The sequence below is a fragment of the Erpetoichthys calabaricus genome, chromosome 10 (genome assembly GCF_900747795.2).
Source record: "Erpetoichthys calabaricus chromosome 10, fErpCal1.3, whole genome shotgun sequence".
Taxonomy (NCBI): Eukaryota; Metazoa; Chordata; class Cladistia; order Polypteriformes; family Polypteridae; genus Erpetoichthys; species Erpetoichthys calabaricus.
Window position 1 is genome coordinate 26,216,238 of NC_041403.2, and position 24,403 is coordinate 26,240,640.

The window sequence follows — 24,403 nt, forward strand, 5'->3', positions numbered from 1 at the left end:
ATAGCATTTGCCCGGCATAGCCTAACTTTCTTTACTTACTAATAAATTTCTAATTATATCCTTTTAGTCAACATGTACAGAAAATGGTTAAAAAAAACCTGTAGGCCCCTGCCTCTATTGTTGAGGCAGCTGACCGGAGCTGTGGCCGTAAGGTGGTCGGTGCCTGTCGTGGCGGCAATCCCCGAACCCGCTGGTGGACACCGGCGGTGAAGGATGCCGTCAAGCTGAAGAAGGAGTCCTACAGGACCCTTTTGTCCTGTGGGACCCCGGAGGCAGCTGATAGGTACCGGCAGGCCAAGCGGAATGCGGCTTTGGTGGTTGCTGAGGCAAAAACTCGGGCGTGGGAGGAGTTTGGGGAGGCCATGGAGAATGACTTTCGGACGGCTTCGAGGAGATTCTGGTCCACCATCCGGCGTCTCAGGAAGGGGAAGCAGTGCAGTGTCAACACTGTATATGGTGGGGATGGTGCGCTGCTGACCTCGACTCGGGACGTTGTGGGTCGGTGGGGGGAATACTTCGAAGACCTCCTCAATCCCATTAACATGCCTTCCAATGAGGAAGCAGAGCCTGGGGACTCAGAGGTGGGCTCCCCCATCTCTGGGACTGAGGTCACCGAGGTGGTCAAAAAACTCCTTGGTGGCAGGGCCCCGGGGGTGGATGAGATACGCCCGGAGTTCCTCAAGGCTCTGGATGTTGTAGGACTGTCTTGGCTGACACGCCTCTGCAACATCGCATGGACATCAGGGACAGTGCCTCTGGATTGGCAGACCGGGGTGGTGGTCCCCCTCTTTAAGAAGGGGGATCGGAGGGTGTGTTCCAACTACAGAGGGATCACACTCCTCAGCCTCCCTGGAAAAGTCTATTCAGGGGTCCTGGAGAGGAGGGTCCGTCGGATAGTCGAGCCTCGGATTCAGGAGGAACAGTGTGGTTTTCGTCCTGGTCGCGGAACAGTGGACCAGCTCTATACCCTTAGCAGGGTCCTGGAGGGTGCATGGGAGTTTGCCCAACCAGTCTACATGTGTTTTGTGGACTTAGAAAAGGCATTCGACCGTGTCCCTCGGGGAATCCTGTGGGTGGTACTCCGAGAGTATGGGGTACCGGCCCCCCTGATAAGGGCTGTTCAGTCCCTGTACGATCGGTGCCAGAGCTTGGTCCGCATTGCCGGCAGTAAGTCGAACCCGTTTCCAGTGAGAGTTGGACTCCGCCAGGGCTGCCCTTTGTCACCGATTCTGTTCATAACTTTTATGGACAGAATTTCTAGGTGCAGCCAGGGTGTTGAGGGGGTCCGGTTTGGTGGGCTCAGGATTGGGTCACTGCTTTTTGCAGATGATGTTGTCCTGTTTGCTTCATCAGGCCGTGATCTTCAGCTCTCTCTGGATCGGTTCGCAGCCGAGTGTGAAGCGGCTGGGATGAGAATCAGCACCTCCAAATCCGAGACCATGGTCCTCAGCCGGAAAAGGGTGGAGTGCCCTCTCAGGGTTGGTAGCGAGATCCTGCCCCAAGTGGAGGAGTTCAAGTATCTCGGGGTCTTGTTCACGAGTGAGGGAAGAATGGAGCGTGAGATCAACAGGCGGATCGGTGCGGCATCCGCAGTAATGCGGGCATTGCATCGGTCTGTCGTGGTGAAAAAGGAGCTGAGCCGCAAGGCGAAGCTCTCAATTTACCAGTCGATCTATGTTCCTACCCTCACCTATGGTCATGAGCTATGGGTAGTGACCGAAAGAACGAGATCGCGAATACAAGCGGCTGAAATGAGTTTCCTCCGCAGGGTGTCTGGGCTTTCCCTTAAAGATAGGGTGAGAAGCTCAGTCATCCGGGAGGGGCTCAGAGTAGAGCCGCTGCTCCTCCGCATCGAGAGGAGTCAGATGAGGTGGCTCGGGCATCTGATCAGGATGCCTCCTGGACGCCTCCCTGGTGAGGTGTTCCGGGCACGTCCAACCGGGAGGAGGCCCCGGGGAAGACCCAGGACACGCTGGAGGGACTATGTCTCTCGACTGGCCTGGGAACGCCTTGGGATTCTCCCGGAAGAGCTAGAAGAAGTGGCCGGGGAGAGGGAAGTCTGGGCATCTCTGCTCAAGCTGCTGCCCCCGCGACCCGACCTCAGATAAGCGGGAGACAATGGATGGATGGATGGATGGATGAGGCCCCTCACATCTTTTATGCAACAAATATGAACACAGATATCTGGGCTTTTGTTCTTTTGAAATGAAGACTGGACTACAAAAACAGGGCCAGAGAAAGGCCTTCAACTCAAAAGTTCAAAATTCCCATGTGAACTGGATTCCTGTTTGTAGAATATTTTCTTTTTCTGATGAATATTTTCTTAAACTATGGGTTAAGAGTTGCCACCTCTTTGGTCGTGATACACCGTTATATTTAATAGGAAAAGGTTGTACGGTTTGTGACGTGTCTTGCGATGGGTCGCTGAGGGCAGTTGAAGCAATCAATATTGCTCCACTAAAATTTTCGTTGACTGAACCCCGACATGAATGACTATTTGTTTTGATTCTCTAAGGCCACGCCACTGTTGTTGGCGTTTCTCCAAAAGGGAACTGACGGTCATCGTTGATTGGGTCTCAAAGACACTAAGAAGGGCACGATTGGGTTGCAAGATAAAATAAATTAAGTTTCTAGAGGTCAGTCAGTCATTATCCAACCCACTATATCCTAACTACAGGGTCACAGGGGTCTACTGGAGCCAATCCCAGCCAACACAGGGCGCAAGACAGGAAACAAACCCCGGGCAGGGTGCCAGCCCACTGCAGGGCACACACACACCCACACACCAAGCACACACTAGGGACAATTTAGGAACGCCAATGCACCTAACCTGCATGTCTTTGAACTGTGGAGGAAACCGGAGCACCCGGAGGAAACCCGCGTAGACACAGGGAGAACATGCAAACTCCACGCAGGGAGGGCCCGGGAAGAGAACCCAGGTCTCCTAACTGCGAGGCAGTAGCGCTACCACTGTGCCACCATGCCGCCCGATTCTAGAGGTATTTAACAATATTTTTTGTATGTTTTGAGCATACGAATGGATGGCCTGACATGTGGATTACATGACATGAGTAACATTTGATTTTTTAATGGACACTTTTTATATTTTTTGCAGATGTCCAAGTCAGCCACCATGGGCATCAGTTCTACCAGGAACATTATCTCCATTCTTCATGAAAACATCCATCCATCCATTGTCCAACCCGCTGAATCCGAACACAGGGTCACGGGGTTCTGCTGGAGCCAATCCCAGCCAACACATGGCACAAGGCAGGAACCAATCTTGGGCAGGGTGCCAACCCACCACAGGACACACACAAACACACCCACACACCAAGCACACACTAGGGCCAATTTAGGATTGCCAATCCACCTAACCTGCATATAGTTGGACAGTGGGAGGAAACCGGAGCACCCGGAGGAAACCCACGCAGACACGTGGAGAACATGCAAACTCCACGCAGGGAGGACCCGGGAAGTGAACCCGGGTCCCCAGGTCTCCTAACTGCGAGGCAGCAGCGCTACCACTGTGCCACCATGCCGTCCAATTCTAGAGGTATTTAACAATATTTTTTGTATGTTTTGAGCATACGAATGGATGGCCTGACATGTGGATTACATGACATGAGTAACATTTGATTTTTTCATGGACACTTTTTATATTTTTTGCAGCTGTCCAAGTCAGCCACCATGGGCATCAATTCTACCAGGAACATTATCTCCATTCTTCATGAAAACATGAGATTATTTTTTTTTTCCTCCTGGGGTTAGTAACATATATAAAAAAATATAATTTTGGTTGAAGTATTCCTTTAATAAACTGGGGGGGTAAAAAAATCCTGGAACTGATCAATAGCATGGGACTAGAGTGTATTTCTCTAATATGCTGCTAGATATCGTATGCCTACAGTCTGGTTGATCAGGGCATTGAATGGTATTGTTCTGAGTTGATCAGTTATGTATTTCTACTGTTTATTCTTTACCTGTGCATATAACTTAAGCATTTTTTTCCAACTCACCAGGGCAGATTTTCAAGAGGCAATGATGATTGTGTTTTTCAACTCTAGCAGACTTGTTCATAAAGAGTTTGCTCTCAATGGGCAGACTGTTAATCAGCAACATTACTGTGAACTACTGAAGCATCTCAGGGAAAGCATCAGGAAAAGACATCTGAACAAGTGGCATACATAAAACTAGGAAAGTAATGACTTGGAAAATGCAAAGTCAGAATAAAAGCTGGTTCATTTATGATGTGCATAAGTTCCATCCTCCAAACCTACCTTTCTCTTGGTAGTACAATACGGGGCTGTTTGTGGCACCGTTTACTCAGAATAAACAGCTTGTAGACCACTCTCTGTGCCTTGCTATAAAGTGTCTTCATGCTGTTTTCAAGCTGGTCATAACGCCGTTGAAAGGCAGAATCCATTGACCACAGATATTGGATGGAGGAGATGTTGAGAAAGTAGTCCTGTGGCAGTCTCTTCACAAACAGTTTGAACTCATCTGTCACAAACACAGAAAGAAAAATCTTGTCAGTCACTTGTGGTGGCGTCTGTAAGAAGTTATGTTTAAACTATATGATAAAATAGCAAATGTTATATCCTTCTCCAAAACACCTTAGACAATTCAGGATTGTGGGGAAATGAGGCCTGTCCAAGCAGAAACAGGTGTATGGTAGGAAGAAACCCTAGATAGGGAAGACGGTACATCACCAGGCCCACCTACTAAAATACTGTACATACAACCTGACACACAATGCAGTGGATTTTGTACTTATTACGATCCCTTCACTTTCTGCATACTTTATTGTGTTGTAGGTCTAATTTTAAATTTTTTGCCCATCAACATATCTTCAATAACCATAAAGAACAAAGTGAATACATGTTTCAAAAAGGTTTTCAAATGTATTAAAATCGAAAATGGAAATCTCTTATCCATATATTCAAATCCTTTGCTGTGGCAATCCAAGTTGTGGTTAGTTGCGTCCTGTTGCTTTAATTCTCCTTGAGATCTGCCTAGAACTTGATTGGAATCCACCTTTGCAAACTGAATTTATTAAACGTTGCTTAGAGAGGGCATATGTGTACTGTGTATATAAGGTCCCACTGCATGTCAGAATAAACAAAACAATGAAGTCCAAGGAACTCTCTATAGACATCATCAATCAAATGGAGGTGACGCCTAGACCAGGGAGAGGGAATAAAACCATTTCTAAAGCTTTGAATGTTCACAGGAGCACAGAATGGCCTCAGTAATTGTGAAATGGAAGAAGTGTACAACCTCCAGATCTCTTTCTAGAGTTGCCATCCAGTCAGACTGAAAAACAGGGTAGGTAGGGCCTTGATCACAGAGGTGACCAAGGACCCAACGGTCACTCTAATACAGCTCCATAAAATGGGATAATCCCAGGAGCACAGTGGCCTCAATAAATTATGAAATGGATGAGGTTTTGAACCTCCAGGACTCTTTCTAGTGGAGTACCATCTCAGCAGCACTCCATCAATTATGCGTTTATGGTAGAGTGGCTAGGTGGAAGCCACTCTTGAGCAAAAGGCATGTGACAGCTAAAAGGACTCTGAGAGCATAAAGAAAAAGATTCTCTGGTGTGCTGAAACAAAAACTGAACTCTTTGGGCAGAGCTCCAAGCACTCTGTCTAGCATAGTCCAGGCTCTGCTCATCACCTGTCTAATATCATCCCTACAGTTAGGAATAGTGGCGGCAGCATCATACTATGGAAGTGCTTCTCACCTACAGGAATGGGCAGACTGGTCAGAATGGAGAGAATACGGTACAGTATGCAGCCAAATACAGAGAGGTCCTTGAAATAAACCTGCTCCAGAGAACAAGTGGGCTCAGAATGGGGTGATTGTTCAACTTTCAGCATGGTAATGACCTGAAGCAAACAGCCAAGACAACACTGGAGTGGCTTTGGGACAAGACTCCAACTGTCCTTGAGTGGCCCAGGCATAGTCCAGACTTAAACCTTATAAAACACGTGGGGGAGAGACCTGAAGATGGCAGTTGAAAGAATCTGCCAGGAAGAATGGGATTAGCTGTCCCAACCCACCTGGGGAAAGCTTGTAAAGACTTACCCAAGAAGTCCTGAAGCTTGGAATTGCTGAAAATGGGGCTTCTACAGAGTACTGAATTAAGGGTCGGAATACTTTTAGTTTTTGATTTTGAATACATTTGCAAACCTTTCTGAAAATATGTTTTCACTTTGTTATTATGGGTTATTGAGTGTAGATTCATCTGCAACATGGCAAATATATTCATTTCAATGTAAATCTGCAACACAAATGAAGTGTGTAGAAAGTGTAGGGTTCAGAATACTTTCTTAATTCACTGTTTCTTTAGGACGCATGCAGCTCCCAGAGGAAACCTGAAGCAGACACAGAAGAGTGAACTTGCAAACTCCATACAAGCAAAGGATTGAAATCCAAGACACTGGTTTCATGTGGCAGGAGCACTAGCCAACAGAACAAATACAGTATACATACTCAACGGTAATATTAAAATGTGTCTTTACCTTATTTATTTAACTATGAAATAAATACATCTAAACACTTCATCACTATTGTCATCATAATCACTGTATTAAAGGCCATTTTACAGGTTTACCTGTGGTTGCAGGTCGACCCTCAAATCTTATTTCTGTACTCAGGCATCCTTTGTGATAAAATCCATTCTTTTCATAACATCTTACACCACCTCCAACTACCTCTTTTTTGGCCACCTTCTACACTTCATCCCCTCCTCTTCCCTCTTGGTGCATCTCTTCCCCTCCACCTTTCATTCCACATACCCAAATTATTTTAACACAACACTCGTTTTTTCCACAGCAACTGTTTTTCTTAACACAGCATTTTTCCCCTCAGTATCTGTGTTATAATCTCACAATTTCTTTCATTTTTAATTATTATTCTGAATCCATTTATTAAAGGTATATATATAGTTAAGGTTTTCTCATCCAAGAGTTTCGATGATAACATTTATTTCTTCTAGCAGGTCTTGGTGAAGTCTAGACATTTTATTTATTATATTGTTGTAATCACCACCATTTTGTGCATGCACATGTCACTTGGAAAGCTGATCTTTTCAGGAAGGACCCAGGAATACACTGTATGTGTCATCATTATAAAGATTGGTGTGCTCATCCCGTAATTGTATGAGATTTGGATAAACTTTGTGTGTGTTTGGTTAGAAATTCAATTTAAGATTTATTTACTTTCGTATTACTTTATTTTTAACACTTCTTTCTTGTTTTAAGATTTCAACTTTTGGTTAGTGTGTCACATCAATGATAGTCCTGGTTATGACTCTGGCTCAATATTTAACTACTCTTCTCTCATTAAAAAAAAAATATTTAAGATAGTACAATCTGAGCATTTTTAGGTTTGCTTGTATATAATGTGAGAAGCACCTACTGCAATAGCTATGTCTGTCTGTCAGTCTGTTTATCTGTCTCTCCACATGAAACAGCTCGCCCTCAGTGGATTGATTTTGCTGAAATTTGATACACTTATTCTTCAAAGAAATTTGTCAAGATAGTTCAATCTTTGTCGTGCTATCTCAAACAAATTGTGTTGTACAAAGTTTTGAAAATTTCAAAATCTCCCATTGAAAAGTATTGGTGAATCTGTGAACTCATTTGTCTTAAAACAAAAAGGTATTTTGTGCGATTTCAATTACAAATTAGTTGTGTGTATCAATTTTGCCTGAAGAGTGGTTACACCAACATTTTATATATTTTCCTCTTTTACTTGTACACCAGCCGCTTGGATCCCAAATGCAATGTGAGGGAAAGGGTGCATGTGTATGTACGTGCAGAAGCAGCTCATACAGCAGCAGCCTTCTTCTTCAGGTTGGGGAGCATGCACTGGTACAGCACGTTGCTGCACCCACCACATGATGAAACAGCTCAGGATCTTGGTTGGCAACCCCCCAGGCAAACACACAGTCCACTCACATCCTCCAGAAATGACCCTCTATCTGCCACGGCCAGGTCTTACGTGGGTGTCCCCTTGGCCTGGTCCAGCAACAATGAGGATCCCGCAAGCCGGATCACCCTTGGGGAATCACGTCACATGACCTTAGTACTGTGACTGACGCTCCTTCACAATGCAAGTAAAGTGCCTCATTCGGGACTCCATGACCACTCTGACTGACCACTCAGTCGTCACAAAGTAAGTCAACATAAAAATACAAAAACAAAAAAGTCACTTCTCTTAGAATGAATGGAAGGGGAAAGCAATTACGTAAGCATTTGTAAGACTGAACTGAATAAACTAATAATATCTGCAAATTTTTTTGTAAAGAATTAATGCTGTCTATCTACAGCTGAACGATGGTTGAACTAATTAATTGTACAGAAAAGTTGCAGCTCTCCTGAATGATATAAACATAGGAATGGGTTTAGAAGGAGAACTGTAGTTGATATGCAGGCAGGAGATCTGAGCTACAACAAGGACTGTGCTGTGGTATAAAGTTTCTATAGTGCACAAAGAAGCTGATTGTGCCACAAATGGCAAGGACAAGGCACAATTACAACTTGCAGGTTTTTAAACAGAACTTATTAATATAGTCTTTAACAGACATGCATAGTTTATTGTTTATCCGTACCCGCAGAGCCGCTTTTGCTTCTGTGTATCTTCAAGTCAAGTGAATGTATTGTCATACCATTCATACACAGTACTGCAATATACAGTGGTAGGAAATAACGTTCTCCAGGAAAGAAGGGCAGCAGATACATAAACGCAGGACAAGTGCAAGACAAGTAGAGAACTTTACCATACTATAAATAAATAACAGGTAAATACATAAATAAAAGGTCATAAATTGAAAAAGATATAAATAAATTAACAAATAAATAAATAATAACAGCATCTAATAATAAAAAACAACAAATGTACTGCATATGAATAAACTATTAGTAACAGATCTGAGGACATGGGAGGCAGCACAGAGTTCAGAGTCCAGATAGCCAAGGGGTAGAAGCTGTTGCAGAACCTGGCAGAACCGATCTGAATGATAAACCACCTTCTGCCAGTGGGAGCATGGGAAGGGTGAGAGTGGTCCTCCACAATGCTATATACTTTGCGGATGTAATGCTTAACTTCTTAACCGCCCTGTGCCGGATATATCCGGCATCGTAGCGTTATTGCTGACGCCATACTGCTGGAATTATCCGGCACATTTGCCTATGGTTATGTGAATGCCTGGTGCATAGTATAACTGACGGTTTGGCGTGGGTATTATTACTACATTGTATTTCGAAAACTCTGTGGTTGTATTGGCCGGAAAATTTTTCTTTGCTGGTCACGTGATAACCATTGTTTACTTTGTGATTCGGAAGTGAAAGTTGTGAATATGGCGAAATGTAAACTGACTTCAAGTGAGGTTTTGCAGGTGATTTTGGACAATAATTCTGATCATGATTTTAGCAGTTCTGAAGAAGATTTTAGCGACAATGATGATCAGCAACGTGCACTGCATGATACTGTGAATGATGACGCATCGGATGATGGCGATGAGTGGGTGTATCCCCAACATCTCAACTGGACTGCTGCCTGTGGTGAACTACCATTTCTGCATCCGTTTGAGGCAACGTGTGGATTTACTGTTGATGTAAACAATTACACTGCTGAGAAGTTTTATGAGCTGTTTGTGTCACCTGACTTGATCAGACATTTTGTTCATCAAACAAATCTGTATGCAGCACAGTTTATTGAGAAAAATCCCAATTTACCTCCACATTCCCGTGTTCATGCTTGGTTTGACACTGATGAAAACGAAATGAAAAAATTCATTGGGATTTTGATGTTGATTGGAATAATCAGAAAACCAGATATTGAGATGTACTGGTCTACAGATCCTATGTATGCAACACCTATTTTTGCAGCTATCATGAAACGTAACCGATTCTCTTTGCTGCTGAAATTCTTTCATTTGAATGACAACAGCAATGAGCCAGATAAGAAAGATCCAAACCGTGACTGCTTGTTCAAGCTTCGTCCTTTGATTGACCATTTATTTGAAACATTTCAGTTGCCCTACGTACCAGGCCTGTCAGTTGCAGTTGATGAAAGTTTATTGTTGTGGAAGGGCCACTTACAGTTTCGACAGTATCTACCATTGAAAAGGGCACGGTATGGTATCAAGATGTTTTGCTTAGCTGCGAATTCAGGTTACATTTATAGAGAAAATGTACATTTTTGTGTTTTATTACGCGTTTGCCCATTTCTGGAACTTGCACAACATTTAGTGGTAAATACTGCTTGAATAAATGTAAAAAAGTAAAAAACCGAAAATTGTTCAGATTTCGCCCGGCGTGGGGAATATTTAGGGAGTTGGCGGTTAAAGGGTTAATAAAATAAAATAAAAATTGAGCGATCCCAATGGTCTTTTCTGTCCTGTGTTCCCAAACCTAGACGGTGATGCAGCTTGTCTGTATGCTCTCAGTGGTGCCCCTGTAGAATGTGGTGACAATGGGGTGAGGTAGGCTTGCTTTCCTTAGCTGCCAAAGCAAGTGAAGATTCTCCTGCACACTCTTGGCTATGAAGATGGTGTTAATCGACCAAATAAGGCTAGCTGTCATGTCCACACCAAGGAATTTGGTGTTCTTGCCCAATTCAACTGGTGAGCCCTTGATATGCAGTGGGGTGTGGACAGCGTCAGCCTTTCTGAAGCCAACGTGTCCATGTTAAGAGACAGATTGTTATATTCAGACTGGAATTAAAATATCTTACTATATAAAAGCGGTTGGGATTGTCCTTCCGTCCCGTGAGTGCAAAGTGTAGTGGTATTCCGCTTATCACAGACTTACTACTTGCGGCTTGCAGTACAAAGTGACGCGATGTGAGCAGAGTTCTGGTGCTCCCATCGTTCCCTTGCTTTTGTGCAAGATGCGCTGGAAAAATAGACAAAATTATGTCTCTGGAAATAATTAATGTTGATGGAGTACAAATGCCTCACCGCGTAGTAAATATCAGGGGAGATGGTGCTTGCTTATTCTCATCTATAGCTTATTTAGTGCATTAAACTCCGTCTTTAGCGGTACAGATTCAGGCTGACATTGTACGACATGTTTTAAGTAATTGGTCAAGGTTTCAGCCATTTACAATGATGCCGTCAGGAATCTCTTATACAAATGAGCTTCAGTGTCTCACTGAAATGTCAAAGTCTCAAACTTATGGTACCATTTCTGAGCTAATGGCAGCAGGAGAGTTGTTCCCCTATGAGTTTCAAGTATATTATTATGGAGTCCTACACTCCAAGTTTGGACAGGCACTCGAGGGGATAAAAAAACGTAGGTTTTCGGGAGATGTTATGAATGGGCACTTTGATGTTCACATTCCCTACACTTACATGCCTGATGTACACATGGAGCGCACACAAATTGAGGATAAAAGTCGGTCGCCTTAAAAGGCGGGTGAGCCTAGTTTAAGATAACTGTTGACTTTGGCATTTCCGTTAAAAAATAAATCATTTCCTTTCCAAACCCTTAGTTATTTAGATAAATGTAACAAATTAGTATGTTTTAACTAATATTAATATCTAGATGGGTAACTGATTTCAGTTGCATTTCTAATTTCATAGGGTAATATTAACGGTAACTGTATTATAGTAGTGCCCATTTTGTACTAATAGTTATTTTTCTTTTGGTAATTATTGTGTATATTATACTTTATTGAGAACACTTTCAGAAATTTTATGTTTAAAATAATGTAACAACAGTTAGTCACTGTTGTGATGTGAGATTTTGCATATAACTTGATAAATATTTTGTATGTCTTTATTTGTAACTTAGGCAAAGCAATGTAATATTAGTGTTACATTATTGATAATGACACCAATGGTTTGATGGTTTAAGAACCCCTTCCCCCCACCAGGACTGAGTCTCTTTGAATTTTACGACAGGATTTGGGGGCTGTGCCTCAAACCAGTTTGGCAAGTGTTTCTCTGCTAAAGTCTCTCAGTCAACCCCCATAGGAAAGCCAGGCTGCCTAACTGCCAAGCTTTACCTTAACATATGGTCTTGGGGGATGGCAGGTGTGAAGGTGTTATATCCCCCCCATTGGTCTGAAGTATGGCTGTTTGGGCCTGGCTTGTATCAGAAGCCTTTAAGTACCATGACGTCCTATTGGCTGTAGGGGTTGGACAGAAAATCTATAAATTTGCTTGCTTACCTCACACTCTCTCTCTTACCAAACTGATGCATGAACTGAAAAGGACAACACAATGGAGAGCACAGCTCAGCAGCCATATTGAGACAGGCATGCAGCCTGTTTTGAAGAAAGCTGACCACCAAAGAGGACTTAACTAGAGACATTTTAAGTAACTAACAAGTCTGTGTGCCGCCTGAAAGTACACATCAACATTTAATCAGGTTGTATGGTTGCCAGTATTCAAATTTCATTTGCATATTGTTATTATTTATGAATATTACCAATAATACATTGTTTAAATTGTAACTTAACTCCTGCTTGTCTTTTACTACACCTAATTGTCTGATGTTATAGATGTAGAAGGGAAGGTGGGGAGAAGTTATACACTATAATACCTTATAAACAGTGGTAAGTCTGTGAGATCTGAGGCATTCTGACAAAGGCTACATATTAATAATACAAAAGGGGAAAGTTGGGTAAAATATTGCTCTACCAAGACAAAACAGTCACAGACCCTCCATTATTAACAAACATCAGTCGATGTCATTTTCACATCACTTGAATTGCAGTCTGCTGTGCATGAAAGCCACTGAGCCACCACAAGCCTCTTTGTGCTCCGTTTTTCACTCCATTGTAAAGTGCTGTTAAAAAGCACATATTTAATGGAGTCTACTAATATATGTGATTGAATTCCGTTTGTTACTTTTAAATGTTACTCATTTGTACAAAAACATTTAATAAACAAAATTGTGATAGCTGGCTCTTGGATGAACTAAAGAAGTGAAATGCTCCAACTAAACGCACCTGACTGCTACGCCACTTGTACATTGTCTGACTTGTTATTTTTGTTCTTTAAAGCTTTGTTTTAAGCTCTGCTTTCACCTGCCATGTCTGACTCCTATAGCAGCTGGAAGGCTGCCAGTGGTCTAAGAACTGAATGCCTTTTTGCTGTGCTGATGAAAAGACTTTCACTGCTGCTTCTTCAATGGACATTTAGCTGTCCTAATTGAAAAATGTAAAATATTACTGCTAAAACAAGCCAAGTGCAGCCTTCATGGCATTTTACTTTCCTCTCTCCATATGGAGGATACTGCAAAACATTCATTCACTGACTTTGCAGTCTGGCATTTTGTAAATGTTCTGTTTCCTATTGTAATACGCAATGCATCAAACCTATTTTAATGATACTTGGTGCTGCTACCTGTAAAATACAAATTTGATATTGGAAGAGCATGCCATAGTACTATAAGTCATCACTTTAAGTATTGAAAACCGTTCAAGAGTAAGAACAACACAAATGAATATTCATTTTAAATAACACTTTCTACTCACTGCCGTGCTTCGCACAGTAAAGACATCTTGTAAATGGGAGGCAGTGGCTATCATGTTATCTGAACCTGCTGTTTAGTGGAAGTAGTTTAAACAATTTAGTGTTATTACATTCACTGCATGGCTTAGCCTACCAAAATAAAGGTACTGAATACAAAATAAAACTGAAACATGAAAAAGTTATAAACAGTGTAAAGTAGAATCAAGAATAGTTTCATAACAAAATATCCATCCATCCATTTTCTTGATTACTAATTCAGAGTCAATGAAAGAGGGAGGCAAATTCAATAATGGCAATAATGAACTCAAGGCAGGAAATGGACAATAACAAAAGGGTGCAACCACTTGTTCTAAATTTGAATGGAATGATCATCTTGGAAATGTTTAAATATCATATTACTATTATTTTGAAAATTTCTAGAAAATTAGGAACGATATGCTGCGTTAGACTAAATATAAAGCCACTTTTATGTCACTAGCTATGAACCATCCTTAGACGTGGGCTCTCCTGCCATTCTCTCCATTTAAATGTTCAAGAATGAAAATCGCCATTGCAGGATGACAGTAGTGTAGATACAACCACAGATTTAAATGAGTAAGATGGGTGACTGGAGAACACAGTTTCACAGACTGACTAAATGAGATACCGTACCTATAAAAAGTTTTTACCCCCTTGGAAATTTTCAGATATTATTGTTATTAGTGACTAGACAAAGAGCCCATTTTGACAACGTAACATGAAACGGGCATGAATGCAATAGTAATAAGTATAAGCACCACAAACCTAATAATCAATCCTCCACTCCCAGATGCGTTGTCACCCTTCCTCCCAACTCAGCTCAACGCTCCGGTGTTTCTTTTATAGTCCTTGACCCAGAAGTGCTTCTGATCCTTCAGTCCATGTGATTACCCAGCACTTCTGGGTCAGGTGAAAACTCTTCTTGTTCTTTATCCCGAAAGTACATCATTGTCTCTGTCCCCTCGACTGGGAAGTACTTCCGGGTTATAAGGCAAATAGAAGTCCCTGGTCCTCCCTGCAGCGTCCTCTGGCGGCCCCCATGGTATCCAACAGGGCTGTGCATTAAAACTCCAATGTCCATGAGGCCCTGCTGGAATTCAGGGCACCTCCATGTTGCAGGGAGGGCTCCGTCTGGCGGCCTGGGGGTATTGACTGGGACAAACTGCCGGCCATATATCACATATACAGTGGATTTAATTAGGCTTTTTGACACTGATTAAAAGAAATTGAATCTTTAATGTCAAAGTGAAAACAGACCTCTGGAAAGTGATTTAAATTAGTTACAAATATAAAACACAAAATCATCAGTCATATAAATATGAAAGAAGACAGTTATTAGTAGATGCACCTTTGGCAGGCATGAGAGCCTTGAGTCTGTGTGCACAGACTGACTTGTGCTTTTCAGTCTCCTTCTTACTTATTGTCTTCAAACAATCTTATTGTCCTCATTGTACAGACTAGGCCATGATTCTATTGTAGAATCATCTATTGTAGGCATGGAGCTGGACAGTTTGACATCTGATTAATAAAGTATCTATCTATCTATCTATCTATCTATCTATCTATCTATCTATCTATCTATCTATCTATCTATCTATCTATCTATCTATCTATCTATCTATCTATCTATCTATCTATCTATCTATCTATCTATCTATCTATCTATCTATCTATCTACTGAATCTAAAGAACCCTCCAGTCTGAGAAGTGGCCATTGACGTCACTTGCCATAAGGAATGACAGTCACAGTTGAAATGAACACTGACCACTACCAGATTCACAGTATCTTCACGTGTAGCTTTCCAAAAGATGTCTTCATTTGAGGCATTTCAGCTTACTCTTTCTCTTCCTGTAACACTACTACCGTTCATCAATGTATGAGGCTACACATTTGAGAACATCTTTCTTCAGGTTTTTTCACAGTATTTCAAACAGGTAGAGGTCTGAACTTCAATTTAGGTATTCTAAAACTTTGAAACTATCGTTTAATCAGCCATTCAGTTGTACATTTAATTACTTACACATATCTTAATACTAAAACCCATCAAAGAAAGAGAAGGCATACTGTCTTTTCTGCATGATTGTATGCAAGAGCAAGGAGAAGGAGTCTTTCTAAATGATGGTAAATTAACAATGCACAAGAACTTCAAGATCAAGAGGAATACTGTACTATTGAACCGAGAGAAGTCAAAGATTAACCTGTTATGATTATAATTTTGCCTGAATGAATTATTAAATATAAGGAAAAGGATTGAAAGATAGGGTTAACTAAATGTAACTAAAAGCTGAAAGCACAAGAGATCTCTGCCTTGTCTTAGAGAAGCTAAGAACATAATTTTCTAAGGTCACAATAAGGTAAATAAGTAATGAACACCCCTCCAGAAAGAGGGGATAAACTGATGGGAAAGCCCATACACCCATGAAGTGAAGTGAAGGACAATTGGCTAAACAACCCTCTTAACAAAGCGGTGTTTAGACTAAATGGAAAATCCACACGAGTCAGAAATTACTGATGGAGTTAGTTATTGGAGGAGGTAATAAAGTTCTGCATATTAAGAGTCGAATGATGTGATGTTTCTATATATAAATACAGTACTGTATATAAAAAACAATATCTGTCTGTATGTCTGTCTATTTTTCACGAGAGAACTATTTATTTATGTATTATTTATTTATTTATAAAGCACTTTAAAAACAACATCAAGGGTTAATACTACTTGATGTCTACTTAACTACTTAACGGATTTAGATCTGTTGTTTCCATAATTTATATGAACATTCCGGTTGATTTTGCAACTTATCTCATCGTGCTAACTATCATAGTTCGCTTGCAGGAGCAATTTATTTGTGCTAATCCAAGAAAAAGGCCGCAGAATGAGGGGAAGGTGAAGCATGACGTAAAGAGTAGGGAGCCAGGCGGGGCCCTCCTCACTCACGCGCCAGCTTCCGTTCGAGTCGGTCTACCTGTAGCCACGTTTTGGAAAGTACCTTGCCTCCGCTTAGCTACCGATACCTGTTTGTTTATTGATTTTTATAGTTTGTCCAGTTTCACTACTATACGGGACTTCAGGAGTGGGGAGCTGGGCGGGCCCCTCCTCACTCGAGCACCAGCCTTCGTTCAAATCAGTCTACCTCTTGCGACGTGTTGGAGCGTGCATTGCGTTTAGCTAGCGATACCTTTTTGTTTATTGATTTTTAAAGTTTGTTCCGTTTCACTACCACGCGGGTGGAGCCACGGGGGACAGCTAATACTAGATAAGATGATGTAATTAGGAAAACGTATAAAAGCTGATGAATTGTTTAATTGATTGCTCACTCCATGGACTGAAATATTTGTTTATATCTCTTTGCAAATAAAGAAATGTTTTGCATTCTCCTCTGGGCTCTGTGACTGCTACTTATCATGTAAAGGGATGAACTCAAGCTGAATTTGCATTTAAACAATTCAAAACAGCATAGTATGTTCCAAGAAATAATTTACCTAGTAGTGTGTTTTATTACATTCTTCAAAACAGCTTATTTGAGGAGAGGAGGAAAGATTTTCAATTTAATTATTCCAGCTATCCTTTTGGAAGACAAGCAATAACATTTAGAAACACTGGAAAGAAGAATCTGAGTTGGAGATATTGCTCACTCATTACAGAAGCTGGCTCTCTTTATAATTTAGAGACAGTAATAATTGCCACAGAAGGGTGACCTCAAATATCAATAAAATCATATTTTTTTCTGAATATACCCAGCCATTGACTATTATTGGAATAATATGTTATACTGAAATAATAGTGATGGCATCAGTTACTGAAGATTAGTTCCAGATAACATATTTTTCTTTAAATATGTGAAACAACTGGTTTTACTTAAATAAACCAAAGTACCAGAGATTGGTGTTGCCACATTGTAAGTTTATCCATCCATTATCAAGCTTGCTTCATCCAGTTCAGGGTCTTAAGAGTTGGCGCTAAACCTGGCAGCACACTGTGCAAGGCAAGAATCAATCTAAGTTCATCTATTTATTGACTCATTCATTTTCCAAATGTTTTTATTCCAAATCAAGCTAATGGTTATGCTTTAAAAATGTATTACCACTCTGGAGATGCAGCATTGCTTCCATGTATGGAGCACCTATTATACTATTGTACATAAAATTCATAACAAGGTGGTCTACAAATAATTTTTTATGTTTTGCAATTTGAGAAAATTACTAATATTATCAAGCCAATCTAATCCAGTATTGGGTTATGGGGCAGCACTGCTGGAAGTGGCTATGGAAGGGGCACCACTTCATTACTGGGCCAACTTGTGCATAGACCCAATCATGGCTGATTAGATAGATAGATAGATAGATAGATAGATAGATAGATAGATAGATAGATAGATAGATAGATAGATAGATAGATAGATAGATAGATAGATAGATAGATAGATAGATACTTTATTAATCCCAATGGGAAATTCACATTCTTCAGCAGCAGCATACTGATACAATAAATAATATTAAATTAAAGAATGATAATAATACAGGTGAAAAAAACAGACAATAACTATGTATAATGTTAAATATTAACGTTTACCCCCCCTGGTGGAATTAAAGAGTCGCATAGTTTGGGGGAGGAACGATCTCCTCAATCTGTCTGTGGAGCAGGACAGTGACAGCAGTCTGTCACTGAAGCTGCTCTTCTGTCTAGAGATGACACTGTTTAGTGGATGCAATGGATTCTCCGTAATTGATAGGAGCCTGCTGAGCGCCCTTCGCTCTGCCACAGATGTTAAACTGTCCAGCTCCATGCCAACAATAGAGCCTGCCTTCCTCACCAGTTTGTCCAGGCGTGAGGCGTCTTTCCTCTTAATGCTGCCTCCCCAGCACACCACTGCGTAGAAGAGGGCGCTCGCCACAACTGTTTGATAGAACATCTGCAGCATCTTATTGCAGATGTTGAAGGAAGCCAGCCTTCTAAGGAAGTATAACCGGCTTTGTCCTTTCTTGCACAGCGCATCAGTATTGGCAGTCCAGTCTAATTTATCATCCATTAGCCTGGTAGTGTATGGATTTGTTGGAAAACTGAAGAAGCAAGAGAAGAAAACCCACACATACACCAACCAGTTGTGGAATCTGAAACTAGGATGCAAGAACTGTGAGAATAATAGATATTGTTTCATATGTACTTCTGAGTGCAATTATAGAATCCTTAAGGCATCTGTCACCAACATGCCCACATTGGAGTTATTTTATGTTTGTCTGCCTAAGAAGCAGGCATTATAGGACAATATCTAAACTGGTTGACTTTGAACTTGGTAAACATTTTTTTTTTGCAAAAATACAAATTTGGCAGTGCTTTTAGTTTTGTAACTTTAGTATTTCCTAGTGCATTGAAATTTTTGTACTTGGCACTACCTAGATGCTTAGCATTTGGCCACTTTCCATCTCGATTCCTAAGCAGATAAAATGTGGGTAGGGCATGTTTCACAATTAAATTGCCATTGGACTGCTGTCAATGCATCCCTTAATAGGTCTTCACACCTTGTTTAATAGACACAGTATTGTTGAGAAGTGGTGGTCTGTCCAAGAGCTGGTTCCAGCCTTACATCTGATGTTGGCAGATGCTACTGTATATTGAAATAAAAGGTTCAGGAAATGGATTATGGTTGTAATTACTCAATTATTGTTTAAAAAAATCACTATTTCAATACGCTGCACTTGTGACATCTTTGGGTGTCTTTGAGGGGTGTGTTCTCTTTTGCTATAATATTTGGGAACCTTCTGTAAAAGCTAAATTTATCCTTTGTTGAAAATAAAGGACTATCTATCTATCTATCTATCTATCTATCTATCTATCTATCTATCTATCTATCTATCTATCTATCTATCTATCTATCTATCTATCTATCTATCTATCTATCTATCTATCTATCTATCTATCTATCTATCTATCTATCTATCTATGAGCTTTTTAGGTTGACCGGATTAATCTGTTGCGAGGGAATGTGGATGGCTGCCCCATTTTGATGTATAAACGTTACTTAAGGGTGGCCAGCAGAACAGATATCCTAACATCTGATGCCGAAATGAAGACAGCTACAGTTAGGTCCATAAATATTTGGACAGAGACAACTTTTTTCTAATTTTGGTTCTGTACATTACCACAATGAATTTTAAATGAAACAACTCAGATGCAGTTGAAGTGCAGACTTTCAGCTTTAATTCAGTGGGGTGAACAAAACGATTGCATAAAAATGTGAGGCAACTAAAGCATTTTTTGAACACAATCCCTTCATTTCAGGGGCTCAAAAGTAATGGCACAAATGAAATAACTGGAAATCAAATGTTCATTTCTAATACTTGGTTGAAAACCCTTTGCTGGCAATGACAGCCTGAAGTCTTGAACTCATGGACATCACCAGACGCTGGGTTTCCTCCTTTTTAATGCTCTGCCAGGCCTTTACTGCAGCGGCTTTCAGTTGCTGTTTGTTTGTGGGCCTTTCTGTCTGAAGTTTAGTCTTCAACAAGTGAAATGCATAATCAATTGGGTTAAGATCAGGTGACTGACTTGGACATTCATGAATTTTCTACTTGTTTGCTTTAATAAACTCCTGTGTTGCTTTGTCTGTATGTTTTGAGTCATTGTCCATCTGTATCATGAAACGCCGCCCAATCAATTTGACTGCATTTAGCTGGATTTGAGCAGACAGTATGTCTCTGAACACCTCAGAATTCATTCGGCTGCTTCTGTCCTGTGTCACATCATCAATAAACACTAATGTCCCAGTGCCACTGGCAGCCATGCATGCCCAAGCCATCACACTGCCTCCACCGTGTTTTACAGATGATGTGGTATGCTTTGGATAATGAGCTGTTCCACACCTTCTCCATACTTTTTTCTTGCCATCATTCTAGTAGAGGTTGATCTTGGTTGCATTTGTCCAAAGAATGTTTTTCCAGAACTGTGCTGGCTTTTTTAGATGTTCTTTAGCAAAGTCCAATCTAGCCTTTCTATTCTTGAGGCTTATGAGTGGCTTGCACCTTGCAGTGCACCCTCTGTATTTACTTTCATGCAGTCTTCTCTTTATGGTAGACTTGGATATCAATACGCCTACCCACTGGAGAGTGTTGTTCACTTGGTTGGCTGTTGTGAAGGGGTTTCTCTTCGCCATGGAAATGATTCTGCGATCATCCACCACTGTTGTCTTCCGTGGACGTCCAGGTCTTTTTGCGTTGCTGAGTTCACCAGTGCTTGCTTTCTTTCTCAGGATGTACCAAACTGTAGATTTTGCCACTCATAATATTGTAGCAATTTCTCGGATGGGTTTTTTCGGTTTTCACAGTTTAAGGATGGCTTCTTTCACCTGCATGGAGAGCTCATTTGACCACATGTTGTGTGTTCACAGCAAAATCTTCCACATGCAAGCATCACACCTCAAATCAACTCTGGGCCTTTTATCTGCTTAATTGATAATGACATAACAACGGACTTGCCCACACCTGCCCATGAAATAGCCTTTGAGTCAATTGTCCAATTACTTTTGAGCCCCTGAAATGAAGGGATTGTGTTAAAAAATGCTTTAGTTGCCTCACATTTTTATGCAATCGTTTTGTTCACCCCACTGAATTAAAGCTGAAAGTCTGCACTTCAACTGCATCTGAGATGTTTCATTTAAAATTCATTGTGGTAATGTACAGAACCAAAATTAGAAAAAAGTTGTCTCTGGTCCAAATATTTATGGACCTAACTGTATATGCATCTTAACTTGGGAAAAGTCCTTATTGACTTTAAAAATAATCAATTTTATTGAATATTTTAAGTCACTTAAACCAGAATTACTAGCCTTAAATTTATCTTTCTACTCATTATGCCGTAGTAGAAAACGTGTTAATTTTTAAAATGTTTTTGTTTTCTTGTCTATAAATGTGCACACTGCACACTGGAGAGATTCTGAAGGACTGGCGAATGGCAAATATTATCCTGTTATATAAAAAGGGTGACCGGGCAGATCCAAGCAACTATAGGCCAGTAAGCTTAATGTGCATCTTGGGAAAATGAATGGAAGGAATTATTAAGGATAAGATTGAGCAGCACATGGCAAGTACAGGAATTTTTCTTAACAGTCAGCATGGGTTCAGAAGAGGGAGGTCGTGTTTTACTAACATGCTGGAATTCTATGAGGAACCAACGATCAAAGTGGAGCATATAATATTATTTATCTTGACTTTCAGAAAGCATTTGATAAGGTACCACATAAGAGGCTGGGCATCAAACTAAAAGAAGTGGGAGTTCAGGGAGATATTTGGTTCAGAATTGGCTCAGACACAGGAAGCAGAGGGTGATGGCGCGAAGAGCCTAATCAAAACTGGCTGATGTTAAGAGTGGTGACCAGCAGGGGTCAGTGCGGAGGTCGCTGCTATTTTTAATATATATAAATAGAAATGAGACTTTTTCTTTATGGCCCCCCACATTTCAGTGCACCATAATGTTTGGTTCATAGCAAAGGTTGGTATATTAAAGCTCATAAGCTCATAAGTTTACATACACTGCTAGAATTTGTAAGATGTGTACCACACTTTAAAGAAAAGATAACCACTCAGGCAAAAGACATTTTATTTACAGTACTTTTAATGGAAAACAAAGTTAAAGTATAAGGGATCACAGGATAGCTGAACCATTAAACAAAACATAGTAATAAGGAAAATGATAAGATGGACTCTGTTCTAAAGTTTGCATACCCTTAGTTCTTAATATACTTTATTGCCCCATTTAGCATCAATGATGGCATGCAGTCTTTTGTGATTGTTGTGGATGGTTTTCTCAGGTGGTAGAGCTGCCCATTCTTCTTGGTTTAAAACGTCATGGCCCCATAAATTCTTGGTTTGTCTTGTATGCACTGCACATTTGAGATCTCTTCAAAGTGGCTCAATGGCATTAAGGTGAGGAGGCTGTGATGCCCACTCCAGCACCTTGACTTTTCTCTGCTGTAGCCACTGAAGGGTCAACTTGGCCTTGTGTTTTGGATCATTGTCATCTTGGAAGATCAAAGTGCATTCCATGCACGGCTTCCGGACTGATGAATGCAAGTTGTCCTTCAGTATTTATGCTGTTTCACATATTGTAAGTTGGCTATTTTGTGGTGTTGGCACAGTAAAAGCTTTTTTTCTTGCAGCTTGACCGTGCAGCCCATTTTTGTTCAAGTACCTTCTTATTGTGCACTTTCAAACAGCAACACCACTTATTTGCAGAGAAGACTGTATCTCAGTTGAAGTGCCTTGTGGGTCTTTCTTGGTAGCTTGACAAATGATCTTGGCAGTTATGGTTGAAATCTCAGTTAGTCTACCTGGTAACAACACAGGCTCTAATTTTCAAATTTTTTATCAGCGCTTGAACACTACTGACAGGCATTTTCAGTTCTCCAGATATCTTTTTATATCCTTTTACTGATTTATACAAATCAACAACCTTTTCTCATAGGTCCTTTGAAAGTAGTTTTTTCTTTTCCCATGGCTTGGTATCCAGCAAAGTCAGTGCAACTCTGCATGAATTTAAATTAATTATTTATACACAGACACAGATTTAAATCAAAGAGGTTACGGGTGTGGATATTCTCCCATTATAACCCTTAGTTTGAACCTGTGTGTGTCAACTTGTGTGTATGTTATCAGCCCCAGCATTCACGGGTATGTAAACTTTTGATCAGGCCCATTTGGGTGATTTCAGTTATCATTATGATTTAAAAAATCACTATTATGTGATGATAAATTGCCTCGCTTGAGCCTGCTCCCTAATTAAAATGAAAGCTTTCTGCATGATTATTCACATTTTTCAAACAATAGCTAATATTTCACAAATTATGTAAACTTATGAGCATGACTCAGTTCAGCTTGCCATCAAAAAACTTGCCCACTCTATTCTGGGAGAAGGTAACAAGAATCAATGGCCAAAAATCCAAAGGTCAGAGACCACAAAACATACCAAAGATCAAAGCCCAAAGGAACAGAGAAAGCGTCTAGAAATTAAAAATGCCTCTGTAAAACTGAAATGGAGAAAATAAAACAAACAGTCCATAGATTCAGCAGTTTGAAGTTGTTCTGCCTAGAGTGAAAAGGCAGGCCACTTGGGCAAGAAATGATACATATGAAGATAGAAACGAGAGTCAGGAGCAGACAAGGTCAAATCTGAGAAATTGTAAATACTGAAATACGTAAAACCAAACTCTAAAGTCTAAAGGAAGAAATAATGCCTTAGCCAAAATGAACATTATTATAAAATAAACTGAACAGTGTTTAGGGAATTATCTGCAGTCATGAACACCATGGAGCACACGGCTTATAACTTATAAATCATTACACCAGTGAAGTCATACAGTGTGACTCTGGGATGAAATACCTAACAACAAGCTGTCATGTCATAGCAATGAGTGCCAACAAATGGTGTCTGTCTGTCTGTCTGTCTGTCTGTCTGTCTGTCTGTCTGTCTGTCTGTCTGTCTGTCTGTCTGTCTGTCTGTCTGTCTGTCTGTCTGTCTATCTATCTATCTATCTATCTATCTATCTATCTATCTATCTATCTATCTATCTATCTACAGTGCTTTCCATAATGTTTGGGACAAAGACATATGTTTCCTTAATTTACTCCTCTGCTCCAAACAAACAATTCACACATGATTAAATTGCACATTGCAGACTTTAATTTAAGAATATCTGCATACATTTTGGTCCCACCATTTAGAAATGAGACTTTTTCTTTATGGCCCCCCACATTTCAGTGGACCATAATGTTTAGTTCATAGCAAAGGTTGGTATATTAAAACAGGTATATTTAGGATTTAGTCATATATCCCTTGCATGCAACAACTGCTTGAAGTGTGCAATTCATAGACATCACCCAGTGCTGAGGATATAAGA

General features: G+C 40.6%; 1 protein-coding gene across 2 annotated transcripts in view; it reads right to left on the reverse strand.

The window, feature by feature from the left end:
* LOC114658899 (BMP/retinoic acid-inducible neural-specific protein 3-like) overlaps positions 1–24,403 on the reverse strand; it is a 492,078-nt gene that overhangs the window by 44,135 nt on the left and 423,540 nt on the right. For both annotated transcript variants that reach the window (XM_028811009.2, XM_051932810.1), the window contains one exon: positions 4,281–4,503. In XM_028811009.2, coding sequence (XP_028666842.2) covers positions 4,281–4,503 — 223 coding nt within the window. The remainder of the gene's footprint in view (positions 1–4,280; positions 4,504–24,403) is intronic.